Source organism: Colossoma macropomum, unplaced genomic scaffold (assembly GCF_904425465.1).
Source record: "Colossoma macropomum unplaced genomic scaffold, Colossoma_macropomum, whole genome shotgun sequence".
NCBI classification, from domain to species: Eukaryota; Metazoa; Chordata; class Actinopteri; order Characiformes; family Serrasalmidae; genus Colossoma; species Colossoma macropomum.
The window spans coordinates 2,204,403-2,223,771 of NW_023494798.1; the positions used below are offsets into that span (position 1 = coordinate 2,204,403).

At 42.0% G+C, this 19,369-nt stretch overlaps 1 protein-coding gene across 1 annotated transcript in view; it reads right to left on the bottom strand.

Moving 5' to 3' along the window:
• Nucleotides 1-481: 481 nt before the first annotated feature.
• The window catches only part of LOC118818323 (leucine-rich repeat-containing protein 49), an 83,279-nt gene continuing 64,391 nt past the window's right edge, over nucleotides 482-19,369 (bottom strand). The window contains exons 14-18 of the mRNA XM_036585555.1: nucleotides 12,034-12,268; nucleotides 10,489-10,674; nucleotides 7,894-8,003; nucleotides 3,420-3,573; nucleotides 482-1,492 (exon numbers count right to left, since the gene is read on the bottom strand). Coding sequence (XP_036441448.1) covers nucleotides 1,277-1,492; nucleotides 3,420-3,573; nucleotides 7,894-8,003; nucleotides 10,489-10,674; nucleotides 12,034-12,268 — 901 coding nt within the window. The 3' untranslated portion in view covers nucleotides 482-1,276. The remainder of the gene's footprint in view (nucleotides 1,493-3,419; nucleotides 3,574-7,893; nucleotides 8,004-10,488; nucleotides 10,675-12,033; nucleotides 12,269-19,369) is intronic.

Sequence of the window (19,369 nt, forward strand, 5' to 3'; positions counted from 1 at the left end):
GAATTTTCCTAACCGTTGATATGGAATGTAAACACTGCTAAAGTTTCCCCAGTCCAGACTGTACATTTATGGAAATAAAGCTGAAAAGAATAGCTTGTATTGAATGAACTGTTTTGTGATGTCATGCAAAAACTATGCATTTGCATATACCCACCTATTCAGCCTACAGCAGAATTAGCCCCGCCCATTCATCCTGAAGCATAAGTGTTGCAAGGTGGACCGCTTTGAATGAGGCGTAATACAGTGCAGCCAATCAGAACAGAGCTAATTTACATATATCTTTCTTAAATGCAAGACAGCAAAACAGACTGTTTAATTAAGGGATTAAGAGAGGTTATGATCATGTAATAATGAATTATGGCTGATTTTGGTGAATGAAACCACATTTATAGTAAAGTGAAGAAAATGCAGGATATGGGCTCTTTATAACCACCTTGATAGACCTCTGTAAATTTTGTAAAAACTCATATGTTGAACACTCAAAAAGTTCATCATTCTCTTTTAATATTTCGTAAAATACAGAACAAAAAAACTGTGCAAGAAGACTAAAAGTCCAGCAGCGTAAGGCTTAAAGAGAAGACTGAAAGATGCTAAAATGGATGGAAAAAAACGGTTGTTCCAGTCTTTTCCAGAGATGTGGGAGAGCAGAATGAGACGTTGGACTGAATATGTGTCCTGTGGTAGTATTTTTGTCCAGAAACTGACCTACAGTAGTATGTTTTGTCCAGAGACTGACCTAAGTTAGTATTTTTGTCCAGAGACTGACTTATGACCTATGTTCGGAGCACCATTAGGAAGACCAGAACACCACACAACAGTCTTGTTTACTACTAAGAGTGCTGATCTGGTACAGTTGAAGTGAATGAGCGATAGAATAAAACCAGACATCACCTTTTTTTTTTGAAGATCATTCACATCCAATCAGGTGCATCTCTCTCTTCTCCAGAGGAGAAGATTATCTCTCAGATAGAACAGTGTTGCAGAACAATCTCTCTGTCACATAATGACGAAGTTCAGATCTGCACATTCGACCGAGTGTGATCTAAAGTCTCCATAGGAGACTGTGAATGTGGGAACGAGGGTGAAGAAGAGAAACTGCGAGAAAAAGGCAGAGAGGAAAAACGGAGGGAATGTTGTTGTTGTTGTTGTTGTGGTTATTCTTCCCAGGTGGGGTTTGTATCCTGTCGTCCTGTCATTCCTCTACGTGCACTTTCGGTTCTGTAGTTCTCTCTCGGTACCTCCCTCTTCACCCTCGCTCTCTCTCTCTCTCTCTCTCTCATTTGCCGTGGGCGAGCGTGTTGAGGCAGGTCCGTCTGTAGGTGGGTGTGTCCCTCATCTCCAGCACACAGTCCCTCACCATCTCCACAAACGCAGTGGGCCACAGCTTCTGCAGGGCTTCCCCCTTCACACTGGTGCTGGACGCTTGGTGCACCAGCTCTTTTAGATACTGCTCCACCACCGGGCCACGCTCCAGCACCTCACCTCCACCTTCCTGAGGGTCCGCCAGTGCACAGAGACCACCGGGGCAGGAGGAGAAAATAAGGAGAGTAACTTTTAGTACTGGGTTTAGTGCAGTGATTCCCAATCCTGGTGCTGGAGGCCCAAATCCTGCACATTTCTGTATTATTCTGTTCTAGCAAAGTCACTTCAGTTCAAGAAGGGCTTAGTTAGATCAGATGTGTCAAAGCAGAGAAAACATCATAATGTGCAGGGCAGGGGTGCTCCAGGTCCAGGGTTGGGAACCACTGGTTTAGTAAATACACAGAGGGGAACATCACAGCCTTCTAGACTTGAAGACTTTCAGGGCCTAATGATTTCTGGGAATTGAAAAGCATATATATTTTTTGTTTTCAGCTTTTTTATTATTACTTAAAAGAGTTCAGGATCAGGCTTGCTGTATATAAACTCTTGAAGGTTTATGTGAAGTGCCATTAGTGCTAACATAGTACTAGAAATACCATAGGAGAAGTTTACATTTTTGGACCAAGTTTTAGGTTTAAGCTCTAATAGCTAATATCTAGTTTGCCTCTGCAACATACACCGATCAGGCATAACATTATGACCACCTCCTTGTTTCTACGCTCAATGTCCATTTTATCAGCTCCACTTACTATATAGGTGCACTTTGTAGTTCTACAGTTACAGACTGTAGTCCATCTGTTTCTCTGATACTTTGTTAGCCCCCTTTTACCCTGTTCTTCAGTGGTCAGGACCCCCATGGACCCTCACAGAGCAGGTACTATCTGGGTGGTGGATCATTCTCAGCAGTGCAGTGACACTGACGTGGTGGTGGTGTGTTAGTGTGTGTTGTGCTGGTCTGAGTGGATCAGACACAGCAGTGCTGCTGGAGTTTTTAAACACCTCAGTGTTGCTGCTGGACTGAGAATAGTCCACCAACCAAAAATATCCAGCCAACAGCGTCCTGTGGGCAGCGTCCTGTGACCACTGATGAAGGACTAGAAGATGACCAACACAGACTGTGCAGCAGCAGATGAGCTATCGTCTCTGACTTTACATCTACAAGGTGGACTGACAAGGTAGGAGTGTCTAATAGAGTGGACAGTGAGTGGACACAGTGTTTAAAAACTCCAGCAGCACTGCTGTGTCTGATTCACTCAGACCAGCACAACACACACTAACACACCACCACCACGTCAGTCTTACTGCAGTGCTGAGAATGATCCACCACCCAAATAGTACCTGCTCTGTGAGGGTCCATGGGGGTCCTGACCACTGAAGAACAGGGTAAAAGGGGGCTAACAAAGTACGCAGAGAAACAGATGGACTACAGTCTGTAACTGTAGAACTACAAAGTGCACCTATATAGTAAGTGGAGCTGATAAAATGGACAATAAGTGCAGAAACAAGGAGGTGGTCATAATGTTACGCCTGATCGGTGTATAATACAGCATTATTACAATGCAATACCATTCAAAAGTTTAGAATCAGCATGCAAACATTTGGAATCAATGTTTTCATACATTAAAACTACTTTCACTGTCTGAACACACCCTCATATCGCCAAAATGGGAGAAGGAAAAATGTTCTTAAGTTTTGTATAAATTCATATCAGCCATTTTGGACAAATTTTATTAGTCGTCATTGAATTTTGTCACCATATAAATGGCAGCTGGAATTTTTCTTTTATTTAGAAAAATAAAAAATGACAAAAATAGAGATGCAAGGTTTAGTTTCAGACAGCCACCATATAAATGTACAAAGTGAAGTGGTGGTCCACTGAGGGATACTATGCATTTTTAAACAGGGCAAAGGAGGTCTAATAAAATTACACAGGGAAATCGATGGACTACAGTTTGTAATTGTAGAGCTACATGGTAAGTGGACATACGTATTAGTACGTCTATTCAGTAAAGTGACTAACGCATGGACATGTGGTACTGTATGTGTTAGTGTGTGACCTCAGGGCTTTCGGAGCTGGAGTCTCTGCTCGGGTAGTTAAAAAGTGCTCGGCTCATGCTTTCCCCCAGCAGTTTCCCGTTTTCCTTCAGTTCCTCTGGGCTCAACCCAGCCCTGCGACCCCTCCCCTCCAGCAGGAACTGCAGCTGCCTCTTCCTACAGAGAGAGAGAGAGAAAATCAAAAGTTATATATATTTATATTGTCGCTGTCAGAATAAAACCTTGTATCTCCAAAATAAGAACTTTACAGGAGAAGGAAAAAACACCCTTTACTTTTAATGTAAGTCAATGGAACCAGACCTTTTTCCAAGTAATTTTGTGCTGTTTCTTTTGATTCATTCATCATGAAATTTGCACACAACGTAAAGGGCATTAGGCAATTTTAAAATACATCAAAACTGAAGAAGGGAGATATAGGGTTTTGGTCCTATATATATAGTGTTGAGTTGTCTTCTCACACTGGAAGGACAGACAGAAACATCTCTGTTTTTCAGATCTGAGGCAAGAGGAGAGCTTAATTTTCTCCTCTCTCAAAGATGAAAGCTTTACGTGCTGTTTATCTGATAGGGACAGCTTAGTGGTCAACCAGGTCTTTCAGGTGGGGGCATTCGTGGGCTGGAGGCTAGGGAACCAGCCCTGTGACCAGAAGGTTGCTGGCTCGATCCCCTGAGCCGACAGTATGTGACTATAGTGCTCTTAAGCAAGGCACCTAACCCCCAACAGCTTCCCGGGTGCCGTGGATAGGGCTGCCCACCGCTCTGGGCAAGTGTGCTCACTGCCCCCTAGTGTGTGTCTTCACTAGAGTGTATGTGGTGTTTCACTGCACAGATGGGTTAGATTGCGGAGGTGAAATTTCCCTGTTGTGGGACTAATAAGGGTCACTCAATCTTGTCAGGAGTCCCATTTTCTCTGTAGCTTTAGTCCCTTTTTGAACCCCAGTTTTGGAATCTCTTCTTCTTTTACTTTCTCCTTACTCAAGCAAGTGGATTATCTCATATCTAATCCTCAGAAATATAATAATTTATAAATTTATATTTATTATATTCTAAATTTATAATTTGTCATTAATGGCTGCATTTGGCTGGAAATTAAACAAATGAAGGGTGTAATTATGGTGTGATTATTTAGGCCTGTAGGTTGCTTTAAGCTAACTGGTGGCTATAAGCTTCCACTATTCATTAAACACATTAGCCTCATAGCTCCAATGCAAAACTAAAGAAGCTTCTTCAGACACTGAACATGTATTGGCTGATCAGCTACATTTGGGGTAAAGGTGAACTATCCCTTTAATCAAATCTGTGCCTGTGTTAACTGACTGTAGTTCTGCTCTGTAGGTGCCGTGGCTGGAATACCTGTGAACAGCTCAGGGAGAAACTATGTTTCATATGAACTGCTCCCCACTGGAGCCTCAGCCAGCACAGCCTGGAGTGTTCAGGTAATCCTGAACCGGAGGCTGATTCATCCATACAGTGCTGCAAGGGCTGAAAATGGCAGCTGCCTCGAACAAGCACTGGCCTGCATCACCAGGCCATGTGCACACACTCACACACAGCTTACTGCCAGCGCTATAAAAATATCTCAGGAACTCACACACACCTACACCCTTACCCACGCACACCCATGTATCCTCTTTGGCAGCCATCACTGCCACATTACCACCTCCAACCCATAAAGAGGAAACTCCAATCTCTCTGAAACTGACCACAAGACCCCTTACACAATTAGCAGCCATTAATCAAAGCCAGTTCTCGGTCATATCCAGTTCAAGGGCGCTGCATTGCTACAACCAGCCAGTGGGAGTTTCAGGATGGATGGATGGATGGAAGCTGGAGTCAGCAAATGAGTGCATTTCTCAAGCTAGGAGTAACTCTTCAATGTCCATATCTGAAATTTTACATTTCTGTTGGCCTGTATGTTGATTTTTCAAGTCAATCACACTCAATTACACAAAAATAACCATAAACATATGAACACAAATACCTAAACACTGCAGGACCTATCCCCGCCTAACATCTTCTTCTACTCCACACTACACTCTCAAGTCACTCTGCCATCACAAGGAGATTTCTGTGCTCCACTGCTCTAACCTAGAGATCTAGAACCCTTTTGTTTTTAAATTATTTATACACAATCAATAATTTACACTGACGTTTTAATTATTTACACACTGTAGAAGCAGTGAGGAGTCACTGTTCTTCCTCCAAGTGCTCTATGATAAGAAGACAGGGTTGGGCTTCTGTGTTACTGTAGCAGTTTGGGGTTACGTTTTGATCAAGTTCATATTGAGTGCATTTATATGCACTTAATAATCCGATAACTGCAGAAAATCAGATTTTGTCAGTAATCCAAACAACACGTTTACATGTACTTGGACAGTCAGATAATGGAAAACGGATTTCTGCCTTTAAAAACTCACAGAAGACAATGTGACGTAAACGTAGCATAAAACTCAAACTTCATGCAGTGGCTTTAAAAAAAACAAAAAACACCACTTTACCTGAAAATATGAACACACATCATCTAAATCATAAAGAATATTAAAAGCATGTGTTTGATTTCAGAGTTGCTCCAAAAGTGTTTTGCTGCATCTCGCGGCAACACTGCTTGCTTATTTCCGGTGCCGCCGCCTGTTTTCACACATAAGCACATTGAGAAATCCGAAAGAAATCAGAGTAAGAGTTCACATGCACTGAGAAATCTCATTACTGAGCTAAAATCCAGCTCTCTTCATTGGATTTCTAGACCTTACTCTGATCTAAGAAATTAGAGTGTGCTGTTTACATGGCCATTTGAATAATCAGATAACTGCAGAACTCCGATTATGATCAGATTATTGAGTGCATGTAAACGAGCTGAATGTGAGATGGGAAAAAACATGCAGACAGTCCACTTCTACTTTAGCATTTCTTGAAGGTCTGATAAACTGCGCCATCGCTGCCCTGAGAATTCCAGAAATCCCCTTGAAGTCAGCCTATAAGAGCTTTGTTAATCAGAAACAGGCGTAGTTTGTTTTTCATGACGTCTCTTTATCTCTTAAGCTGTTTTTGTTACTGTGCCTTTCAGACTGACATTCGGTTCTGATTGGAAGCTTTTTATTACACCTCATTCAAAATGCAGTTTGGGCTGAGATGCATGGAAAAAACTGATTATTTCAGATTAAAATCCTCATGGAATAAACTACTTTTGGAGGTGTGGACCCTTTGGAAGGCTGCAGTGATCCATTTGCTTCCCGACAGCCAGGAACAGCACCATGTTTAAAGATTTTCTTCCACTCTAAAAACTTTGCGCCAGGCTGTCTGCAGGAACAACACTCCCCATCACTTCAACAGGAATGGGCGGGGCTAAATGGCTGTAGGCCGAGCAAATGCAAATGGTTGTGACATCACAATCATGATGAATTCAAAACCATATTTGGACTGTACGGACTCGAGAGTTAATGGTATATTTTGGAATGTTTGGAAACAATGTTTAAATAATAAATCAAATCCAATTGGATTGGATTTCCATGATAGGGAAATGCTTTGATGGAAGGCATGCTGCCAGTGGCCAGAATACACAGCAGGCTCAACCTGCAGTATTTCCACAGTCTTTTACAATACCCCAGGTTTTCAACTGAGAGTTACAGAACTTTGAGGATGGAGAGTTGGGTCTGATGGATTTCACTAGCTCTGGCCTGTGGAACACTGGCTTAAGTTAGACAGGCTGTGAAGCTCCAGGGAAATGAATGTAAGGCTAAGTTTCCGCAGTGGTGCTGGCTGGGGCATGGCCCTCACACTGTCATAAGCAGCTTTGCTCTATGAAGACTCAGTGGCTGACAGATGGAGTCAGAGCTGAAGTGGTTTTGGCTGGGCTGAGGAATGCGTGACTATGCCAGGCAGGTACCACCCTGCCCCACAGACAGCATGCCCTGCTCAGCTAACAGTCAGATATACAGTGAACACATACACACATACACAAATTGTTACAAACTGTACGGTCCAAAAGTCTGAAACCACTAGTGAAAATGCTTCTTCTCCAATTTAAATGACATTTTTTATTACAAATTATATTATCAGCAAAACAATTTGAGCAAAAAGTAAAACGTTTGAAATATTTACATGAATTTCAGAATTTCTTGGAATGTCAATGTCACAAATCTACTCAAATTGTACTTTATCTGCCTTTTTTTTATTTTTTTTATTCTACAACTTTCTGTTGTTTATTTCCAGTGTTTTCTCAGACATTTGGACCCCACTGTATGCATTTAGACACTGAAACCATGCTTGATTAGCTCCACAGCACAAAATCACTTCCCACAAATACAGACAGACAGACAGACAGGACAGGTTGATGTTGCCTCTGGCTCTCACATTACATTGCACTTTGGTTATTAAACTGTTACTCAAGTTTCTTGCTAAGATAAAAAGCAAACATGGACTCAAATTTAAACACACACGCATAAAAGTGGCAGGTTGGCACACACACACTCACACACACCTAGACTCCTCCAGTAGCAGCAACAGACGACAGCGCGGCGTTTCTGTGGAAGCGACGTGACCCAGAGTCCCAAAAAGGCGTTCCGATGCCATGACATCATTCATGGTCACCTGATACATGCAAGCAAAAAGAGTGAAAACACACTGAGTAATGAAGTGAATGCCAAAAGTTCTACTCATATTGGTATAGCCTAGAATAGGGGTTGGCAACATGCGGCTCCGGAGCCACATGCGGCTCTTTTACTGCCCTGTTGTGGATCCACAGCAGAATCTGATTTTTAGGTAAAAATAAAATAATCCTGCAGTAAATGCAGTAAAATAAAGCTCTGCTGATCGTTCTAACATAGTTTAGCAATAAATGGTCTTGAACGCTGGAGTTAATGTAGAACTGCTAATTAACCCTGAAGACTGGTGCACAGGTATCAATCTCGACTAGCTAGTAGCTAAATAATTTGCGTTTAAAATCACTCCAGTTGGTTTCCTGATACGTTTAATCTGCAACGAGAAACTCTCAAACACTAAAAAGTTGTAAGAGCTGAAGTCAGCGTCTGATTTGAATTTTCCTGTTCCGCCTTAAATGGTGTAGCAGTTACATTCTGGCGCCTCAGGTACCATTTAAGGTGGAACGGGAAAATTCGAACAAGAAGCTGGCATATGAGGAGCTGACTTCAGCCTCGTAAAAACTCGAATGATGAGAGACACTTTACAAGAAACTATTCCACTTTTGTGGAAAGGTTTCCTGCCAGAGATGTGAGAAAAGCAGCTATAGCTGAGCTAAAGCTTGAAGCAGAGCAAAGTAAGACTGCATTTTTGTTTCTACTGTATTTTTGAGTCTATACTAGGAAATCAGCACATACTGAGACATATTTACAGCCAAGATGGTAAAACGTTACTTCAGTAAATGGACATAAAATGTTGTGGCTCCCAAGGTGGTTTGTTTTTTGTTGAAAGGACAAAATGGACCTCTGGCCTATACATTACAAGCGATGACTGCAATAACTACTACTGCAATATTTCTTATGCGCCCTAAGCGTCTAAGCGCCCGCCCTGTCGGCAGGAGATAGCGAGTTTAATCCCTGCCAATGCCACAGCCATCCATCGCCAGGAGCCCAAGAGAATATAACTGTCTTCGCTCTCTTTGAATGGGTTGGATGGTCCACCCTCTACCTTACACAGCATGATACCAGCGTTGGTTAGCTGTCATAACAGAATAGGCAGTTAGTGTTCTCCTCCAAGCGTGTTGAGCTGTCCATTGATGTTGTGTTAGCAGCTTGAAGGAGGCATGTGCTAGCCTACACCCTCCAAGCTCGGCAGAAGAGAGACCTAGCAAGTAGGTGGGATCTGGCCATGAGTAAACTGGCGATAAAACTAAAAAATAATAAAGAAAAAAAAAATAATAACTCGTCTGATAGTAAGGGGCCACAGATTTATTGCCATCAGTGCAAATCCTGCCAATAAAGCAGTAATTAAGTCTCTTTGAATGTTATAAAAGAAAAATATATCCAAGAACAAAATAAACAAACAAAAAAGACAAAAAGCAATACTCTTATCTGAGTCAACATTTTGAGAATTTCAGATTTTTATTTGGGTTTTATTACCAGATATTATCATTTTTCAGAAATTTTAGCTCCTTATTAGTAGCAAAATTATCATACAGGTCCTACACTCTTGTAACGATAGGAGAACCATTTTGGGTGCTATAAAGAACACATTTTCAAAAAAGGTTCTATATAGAACAATCTATAGCACATTCTAAATCAATCAGAAGAACCCTTTCATGATGTAAAGAACCCTTTAGTCATGCATGGGGTGTTCACGGTTCTTTATAGAGCCACTGTCTTCACCAAAGGACCCTTGAAGAATCATCTTTTTTTAAGAGTGTAGATATAACTGCAAATAAGGGCTGGAAGATTAATCATTTTTATATCAAAATCAATCAAAAGACCTGCAGTGTTTTTAGCCTACATTATTAAAAATGTCGTCTTCAGTTTTAAGTGGGGAAATGTAACTTACTAACACAGAGCCTGTGAACTGCCTGCAGATAGGTTAGATCAATCTAAGGCAACCAAACCTCCATGTGTTGTGACATCACCACCACAACTTGATAGCTGTCTGGCACACTACATTCAGGGGTCAAGCCAGTGGCTAGAAAAAAGTGAATATTCTGGTCTTCTTGGCCAAAATAAAACAGGCCTGAACTGTAATTTATAGATAATAATCGCAATATGAATCACAGTCGCAATGTTAGTCCAAAAAATCATTCAGCCCTACAGCAAATTTTGTTAATATATGCTATGAGTCTATTTTTTGCTGCTTGATGCGACTGGAACGCTAGCCTAGAACATTCACTATATTGTGCAGTCTAGGCCCACAATCAAAACAGCACATGAGCTATATTTCAACTTGTATTCCTACTGCAGGAGCAGTAGTCATGTAGGCTATGCTAGTGATAGTCAAGGCAAGTTAGCTCACAGTCCCCTCTACCCCATTAACAACCAGTGCTGCTCACTAATACAAACTTTCTGGGCATTCACTGCACATCGATACAATTTCGAAATTTCATACGACTCAACGCAGAGAACACACAGGTGTGTACCTCTGTCCCATTGATCCTCTGCAGGTTAAGGTGGTTGAGTCTATATATGAGGAAGGCTCTCCACAGTGTCAGGCTGACCACAGGGTTCCCCTCTGGGTGGATGGTGACCTGTTCCAGTCGGCGGACCTGCGCTAAAGCGGCCAACTGCAGCAGCCGTGTTATATTAGTTTCCATGAAGATCAGGTGCTGAAGACAAGAAAGAGAAAGAGGGAAATGAGTCATTCTGTAAGATTCTCAATCTTATGATCATGTTTCTCCCCTCTTTATGATTCTTAGGCACACAAACATGTCTTAGATCAGTATTCCTACTCTTTAAGACACTTTATGAACACCAGCACTGGTGGGCCAGTGGGTCTTTAGTGGATAATGACAGATTTCCTCTGGTTTAATAGGCTTTAAGTAATAGGCTTCTTAAAACGGCAGATTTTTTCTGGTTTCAAAGGCCCTAAATAGACGGAAATTAAATGTTAATACCATTAAAACTGTTGTGAAAGCCTTAGAAACCTCTCTGTATATTACTGCTAGAGAAGCAGAGGAAAAAGCTCGAGCACACTGTTACTGTAAAAGAAAAGGCATTACCTGCTTTGTAAACTGGACAAATTAAGAGGACGAATAAATGAACGAATGGATGAATGCAAATATTCTTTTAAAGTTAATACTTTATACAGTATTCTGAAAAAAAATCAGAGATTACCCTTCATGTATTTAATTTCAAAATTTGTTTTTTCAGCATCAGAAAAAAAAACAGACAATATATATTTAACAGAAAACTACACAGAAGCCTTCATAACTACATACAGAGCTTTTTTAGTATTTAGTGTGTTCATTATATCTTCCACTCTTTTCAGGAGACTCGCTTTCAGTTCCTCAAAGAATCTGCAGACACACCTCCAAAGTTCAGTCTTAGAAGCTGGTTGATCATTTTCTGAAGTAATCAAACACATTCAGTGGTGTTGAGGTCTGGACTCTGGGGTGGTCAGTCCATTGTTCAGCTTCTTTGTTTGATGTGTCCGTCTCCTTTTCTCAGTGAGGCTCTTCTTGACAGCTACACATCCTTTCAGACCCACAGCGCTGAGTCGTCTTCTCACAGTGGAAGGATGGACAGAAACACCTGTGGATGTTTTCAGATCTGAAGCAGCTTGATTTTCTCCTCTCTCTCAAAGATGAAAGCTTTAAGTGCTGTTTATCTGATGGGGACAGTTTTGGTGGGGTACCAGGTCTTCCAGGTGGTTACTAGGAGACCGATTTCCTCTGTATCTTTTAATTCTGTTTTAGAAATTTGTTTTTTCCACTTTATCTTTGACTTTCTTCTTCCTTATGCAAGTAACATATCTTATATCTAATCTCCTCATAAATACTTCCTTAAAAATGAACAACTTGTACTTAATATCCCTTTTTACTGGAATTAAATTAACTAGTGGTCTCTGACTTTGAAGCTTCACTTTGAAACAATGTACACTTTAATTTAATCAGAATTTAACCTGGAACATTATGCAGCACCAGAATCAGGATTAAGAACCCAGGCTTTAGAGGAACAAGGCTCACCGTGAGGTTGGGGAATTTGAGGCGGATGCGTGGCAGGGTGGGGACGATGCTGTCAAACTGGATGTAGCGGAAGGTGATGGTGGTGACAGCGCTGGCCGTCTGCACTCCCCAGCCCCTCTCCAGCGCCTCCAAGGCCCCTGGGCCAAAGAGACGCACTGTCTCCCCATCCAGCTCAGCCACATGGCTCTCCGACAGAGAAAGGCTCTGCACGCTGGCACCCCCGGTCTCCTGGAGTCTGAAAACAACATGCAGAGAGCATCTATGCTCAGGGCCTGAATTCCAATAAAAATAGCATAGTTTCCTGCTCACCCCAAATGTGGTCAGTTAGCCAGGACATGCTTGGCTTCTGACACTGCACCCCTGTTCACAACTACATTTACTACACCAGGCGCAAAAATGTGATTGTGATGACACAGCAGATTAAGGCAGTCCTCCGGCACTGTGCATCAAGAAACTTTAGCATTCATACTGCAAATGTTATGTGGTCATCTGCATCCCTGACCACCTCTTGCGGTTTGAGTGATCCAATCACAATGTGTCTCCAAGACGCACTGTACCCCATGATGTCCACATATGGTCAGATCACCCCTGATGCATGTTAATAGGGCCTGTATGACATTCTAAACAGTTTTCCATCCACCCATTTCATGTGAATTTTGAAAAAATGTGAGAATTTTGCATAAAAAAATTGGATGGATAATCCATAAATTTCAAAAACTGGGAAAGTTGGCTTATACTCTTAGTAAGAGGCTCTACATACAAGTGAAAAAAGGTTTGTTGACTCATAACAATAGTGGAACTCGTTTTTGGTGCTATATAGAACTATTTCTGAAAGAACCATATACAGCTGTTTCTTTATTATAGAGAAGAACCATTTGAGCAAAGAACAATTTATGCATTCAAATTTTACTGCTCATGGTTCTGCTGTATATTGAACCATCGCCTTTACTAAAGAACCCTTGAAGAGCCATTTTTAGGAGTGTAGATAAAGGAGAAACGTGAAAAATAATGACGGATTGAATTAGGGTGGAAGTAGCAGGTCCATGCTTGGCACTATGCCCTGTTTGTACTGTTTGTGTCAGTGTCCGCTACCCACTCCGCCTGGCATCTCTGAACTGTAAGGGTTACAGCCAGAGAGCTGTCAAAACTGCTCTATGAGTTTTAATTTGCCGCAGCAGTTGGGGGTTAGGTGCCTTGCTGAAGGGAGCTTCAGTCACGTACTGTCGTCTCTGGGGATCAAACCGGCGACCTTCCGGTCACAAGGCTGGTTCCCTAACCTCCAGCCCACGAGCGCCCCCTAGTTAACACATTGGCTACCATCACCAGGGGGTCTATCCACCCAGAGAAAGAGGACAAATGTGCTATCATGGATTTCAAGCCATGGATGACTGTAGCATCGCTGGAGATCAAACTTGGGATCTCCTGACGGCAGAGCTTAGAGACCCGCTCGGCTCAAGAGCACCACATGCCCAGCTTCAACCCTGCTCCTGCATGGAGTGACAGGAGTGATAGCCTCTATATTTAAGAGTACATGTATGTTTCCTCACAATATATGAGAGCATTTTAACAGCTTTTTCTGGAACTTTCTTTAAGTTCACCTCCATCTTGATCACTTCGTCCTACTTTCAGAGTTTACAACATCATTTTTCAGACTTTTGTGATTGTAACGACACTTCTTTCTCTCTCTCTTCCCCACATTCCTATAAATTCTGCAATCGCTGTGTATTTTGTCTTTATTGTGCAGCTGTGTATAAGGGTCTCTGTTGAGTGGGTCTGCCTTTTCTTCTTTCCTAGCATTCGTGTGCCTCCTTAATGAGGTCATTGTTATTAAAGAGAATGTGTTCTCAATTTACTAATGACTCAATTTACTCGTGAATGCAAAGTGAAATCCTCAGTCCAAATTTAACCCTGGCAGAGTTAATCTAATTCAAGCAGATCTTTTAAGAGGCCACTTTGGACTGAGACGGCTCATTGTGCTGTGCAGGAATTAATTTGGCAGTAATGATTTCACTTTGCAGCTCCTAATTCGGTGTGTCCCGACCAGAATTCATAAGGTAGGCCTACATCAACGCTGATGGACGCAAGAAAAGCAACAATCAGGACACAATGCATCCCTGCTGAAGGAATGTACGGCTATGTAATGTGTTTAGTGCTGTGTTACATGTTATTATATTCAGTATCGTGTGTGTTGTACCATGTATGTGATGTGATTGTATCTAGAACATTCTGTTCTGCCTATTTTGGTCTATGCCTGTCACACCTGTCACTAGTCATGTATAGCCTGGGCCTAATCTTGGTATCAGTCCAGCTTTATAAAATTATGATCGTCCACCGTCCAATGGTCTGGCTAAATGTCCGCGCAAGAAATGAAACTTCAGTTCTCCACACGTACGGTTGCTCCCTGGTTTGTGGCGGGTTTGGATTCTTCATTGCACAGAGGCCACTGTGTTCCTACAGATGTAAACACAGTAGGCAGTGTAACGACTTACAGCACTGAGTGCCTACATGGTGCACTGCCAAATCCCCTAGCTGCCTGGTCCATTAGCGTAGATGCTAATCGGAGAGCCCATAACAAAGCACTGCGTTTGTTTACATGTGCTTCAATAGGATAAAGGCATTGAGTATGGTAGCTAAAACCCGTCCCAAAGAGCTCTGCATTAGGAAAGAACAGACATCCTTCTGGCAGTGTGATACGTCCATTTCAGGCAGGCTCAGTGAAGCTGTGTAGGAGAGACCCTGATTCTCTTTTGTCTGGTGCCTGGAAAGTGTCATTTAAAGTGATACTTTGGCAAAAAATCTCAAGTTTACCCAAATATACAGAACTCACCTAAGAAAACAGCCATGGTTACATGCAGCCTTATAACCTGTTAATAATCCGACCAATAGCTCAATCGGAATAGAAGACATCCATGTATACATCTCAGTCGGAATAAACTAGTCCGATTGAGACCATTTAGAATACAATTTCTATCCCATTGAACTATCCCACAGGTGGGTAATCCTGTAAATAATCCGTTAAATAGAAGAATAATAACTTGCATTCCCAATCAGAAAGTGTAAGTATGTTCTGCGCATGTGCGTCACATCATAAAGTTGATGTTATATATAGATATAAAGTGAAAGTTTATAACGTTCAACATGGCGGAGCAGAAACTGGTCTGCAGAGGAGACGAAGTTTATGCTCTGGTCTTTAAAAGACGGCGGTGGGACGGACGTCCAGCTTATGTGTCTCAGAACACGACGTCTTCCTCTCGGCCTTCTTTAATAAGGACATGTGAAGGACGTTTTCCTGAGTCTGACATCATTTCAGAGTAATGAAAAACACAAGCACTGCTCACTGCTGCTCATCTCACTCTGACTGGACTCACATGATGCTCGTTGTCATGGTAACGTCTACACTACGTGGTTCTCTATGCATATGCATAATTTTGGATCAGATTTCTTGTAGTGAGAACATAAACAGAGATGTTCCATCAGATTATCAGTCTTAATCTAGAACTGAAGTGTATTAAATCGAATTGGCAAAAATCTTTGCATGTAAACAAAGCCAGTGATATGTAAAGCTATGTTATACCTTTATTGATCCTACAAGGGGAATTTATAATGTTACTGCCCAACTAAAGCCAGTGCAATAGCAGCACAGAGCCATCAGCAAAGCAGTGCCACCTGGGCAGTAGGGGGTTAAGTGTCTTGTCCAAGGGCACAACCAGGTTTACCCAGGCAGTCCTGGGATTTGAACCCACAACCTTCTGGCTGCTGGCTCACCTCTCCAAATAACAAAAAACATTACAGTGTGCATATGGCCTTGTGCATATGCGTCGTAGACTGTTTTGAGGCAGTGTTGGTTTCAGTCAAGTAATAGACCAGTTTCCTGTTTACAAACATTACTGGGTGAATGCGCACCCATGGGGCGGAAACGCTTTGGTGACTTAGCCAGTCACAAGATTGTAAAGTTAGTCAACTTTTGTAATCACCACAGATTTCGCATTGTTTCTAAATTTTTGTTGAGTCAAACATAAAATGCTATTTCAGTGTTTCATCTGTTTGTCTTTTATTTGCATATTAATATATCACTATATAAAACATTAGTATGTAAAACATTAGCAAACAATAGTTGGCTTTCAGTACCGGCTCTCTTTATCAGGAGAATGGTGGTACCATTGTGTAGCTAAGCTAAGTAAACAGACAATTTAGGTGACCAGTAAGTAAGGCTATGACCTACTGAATAAAAGCAATATCATTTAGTTTAGCTGTCCTTGACATGAATCTCACAATGCTAGCTTACTCATTACCTAACTAGCTAATGTTAGCAAACAAAAACGTACCGGCGTTCTGACGAATTGTGCTAACTTACCTTGTCAAAATGTCCTACCGTAGCGCATATCACATGATGCTGAAGTCAGCTTTTTATTTGTAGCTTCTTGTTTTAATTTTCCCGTTCCACCTTAAAGCAGTTACAGCAGTTACATTCTGGCACCTCAGGTCACAAATGTGAAGCTGGCGAATAGGACGCCGACTTCAGACTCATCTAAATCACTGTGTCACAAAATGCTACCAGCATTACACTACAGTTAGGATGTGCTAAAGCTTTAAACATATGAAGCTGTCGGCTTCTTATTAAAATTTTCCTACTATATTCTGGCACCCTTATCAGAAAATGAATATGAAGTGGGCGTCGCACAGACTTTCGCTGCCTTTGGGACCCCTTTTGATGGCCTGGATCCATAATCTTCTGTGGTTTTGGTAAAGGGATGTGATCCCCTCGGGATATTAAACTAATCCAACCAATCCTTATCTGTGGTTGGTGCAGTATAAAGCACAGAAACTCCCTGCCATCTTTGCTTTATGCCATGAAGAGAACTGCTTTCTGCCTCCTACTTCATGGTGATGACGTTGCACAGAAACCTGTCTATAGGAAGCTAGTGTTGCTTTTACCATCCACATACCTGTGTGAGGGCAGGTTTTAGCTTTGACAGTGACCACAATAAGCTTCCTTAACAGTCTGGAGGGTAGTTACATACTGCACTAGTCACTCACAGATATAACACCATGCTATAACCTTTGTCTGTGGAAAACAAAGGCCTTAGACATATGATTTCCATGTATTTTTGTTTCATCTGTTAGGTGGCAAACAGCTAATCACGTGACACACCGCCCATCTGCGATTCGGTCCATGTTAGCTAAGTAGTGGATTGGCAAACTGTTGCTACAATTACTGTTGTGAAGCTAACCAGTTGCTATCACAAACATTTGCAAACAGGACAAAACAATATTGACCTGATTGATTCTGTGAAACATTAAAATTGAGCTCATGTTACCCACCTGTCCAGCAGAAACAGAGCAACCTCCTCATCCATTTTCAAGCATTTCACCTCTCAATGAAGCTTAAGTCAGCTTCTTTCCGCCAGCTTCTTGTTCAAATTTTCCCATTCCACCTTAAAAGGTGCAGCAACCAGACTACATTCTGATGCCTGAGCTTCTTCTCCAAATTTTTACCGTTCCACCTTAAATGGTGCATGCACAATGCTTTGTGGGCAGTCACTGTCTGGGGAGGGCAAAACAAAACGTAGGGAGGACCAATGTTTTCACAGGGCAGGACTAACATGCATGCATGGCTGGACAGACTATAAAAAAAAATGAGAAACTCAGATTACAACACACACAGAGGAGCTGTGACTTCAATCTCTGCTCAGGATGCCATTAGCCCACTATGTCTTTACATAGAAAATAGCCATTTGATGCTATATTAATGTTTAAAATGTCATATATATCACCTATAAAGCCTTCTTATAATACATGAAGGACAATGAGCCTAAAACAGGTTTAAGAGGTAAAAGATTGATGATACCTTAATTTACATATTTAGAGGATGCTCTCATTCAGAGTGATTTACACCTGTAGATGAATGTGGCTTTAGGAGTCTAGCCCAACTGGTGAAGCAGTGACATTCCTGCATCTACAGGGAAGGCATTGGGATCTCCAGTGCACTAGGTAAGTGATTCATTTGTGAAAGAATCTTTGAAGAGGGCGAAAATGCCCACTACTAGTGACTATGTATAGTTATAGTTGCAATTATTTACTGTAATTCCAACACTGAACTGGTAATAGTAATAAAAAGTTGTCATGTATTAGCGAATAGCCTCTCCTAGTAGCCAACAAGCAGGGAAAGCTTATACCTTAAACATTAGCATCATGTAAACTGAAAGCCTAAATCATCACACACTTACCTTAAGCAACACTGAGTTGTGTAACACTACTTACAGCACTGAGTGCCTACATGGTGCACTGCCAAATCCCCTAGCTGCCTGATCCATTAGCGTAGATGCTAATCAGAGAATCTCCAACAAAGCACTGCATTTGTTTACATGTGTTTCAATAGGATAAAGGCATTGAGTATGGAAGCTAAAACTCAGCCCAGAGAGCAGGGCAACGGGTCTGCATTAGGACAGAACCGACATCCGTCTACTGTAGCCTAATTGGCTCCAGTTCTTGGCTGCTCCTGTTCTTGTTAGTCTGGGCGATAAGGAAGCCGTGAGAGTGGGGGATCAAGGCGAGTCTCAGGAAGGCTTGGTATCCAGGGTTGGGCTTCAGTGACCCGGGACCACCTGGGCCTCGCGACACTCGCATGCCGGCAGATCGGATGTGCAGCGACTGGCTTTTAAGACTAAAAACACCCCAAATAAGCCTAATAAGCCTATTCACGTTTCACACGCTGTGGTAGAAATCTATAGGGGTGAGACGCGGGGGTAACACTAGAGGCACAAGGGGAATCCCGGAGTGAAGAGGGAAGAATTTGTGCACCGTTTGTTGCGGGAAAGAGACGAGGACGGGAATGGAGAGAGGTGCTACAAGGCAGCCATTGTGCTCAGGAACAAACCCAATCCTCTCCAGATGACCGCTTATTTACAGAGAGGGAGCGAGAGAGAGAGAGAGAGAGAGAGAGAGAGAGAGAGAGAGAGAGACTAAAAAGCAGTTTCAAAATGACAGTAATATCGGTCCAAAATCAGATAAAAAAAAATGATATTGGCTTTACATAATTACTGTTGTGCTTTTGGTAACGTATCTCAAATAGTGTGATACATATAAACTGATGCTTAGAAACTAAAACATAAAGCACCACAACCACACTTCAGTTAAGTAGTCACCACAAACCTATGAACTGCTGACCTCAGCTGACTCAGAGCCCATTTCAGCATCAATCTATAAACAAATGCCACTCACTTACAGTGATAGTTCATGATGGTGATTTAGCCATTCAGTTCAGTTGTACCTAGCAGCAGCCCCACAATGGTAGGACTAACATTAGCTACTTGTCCAACCATGTCAGTTAGCTGGC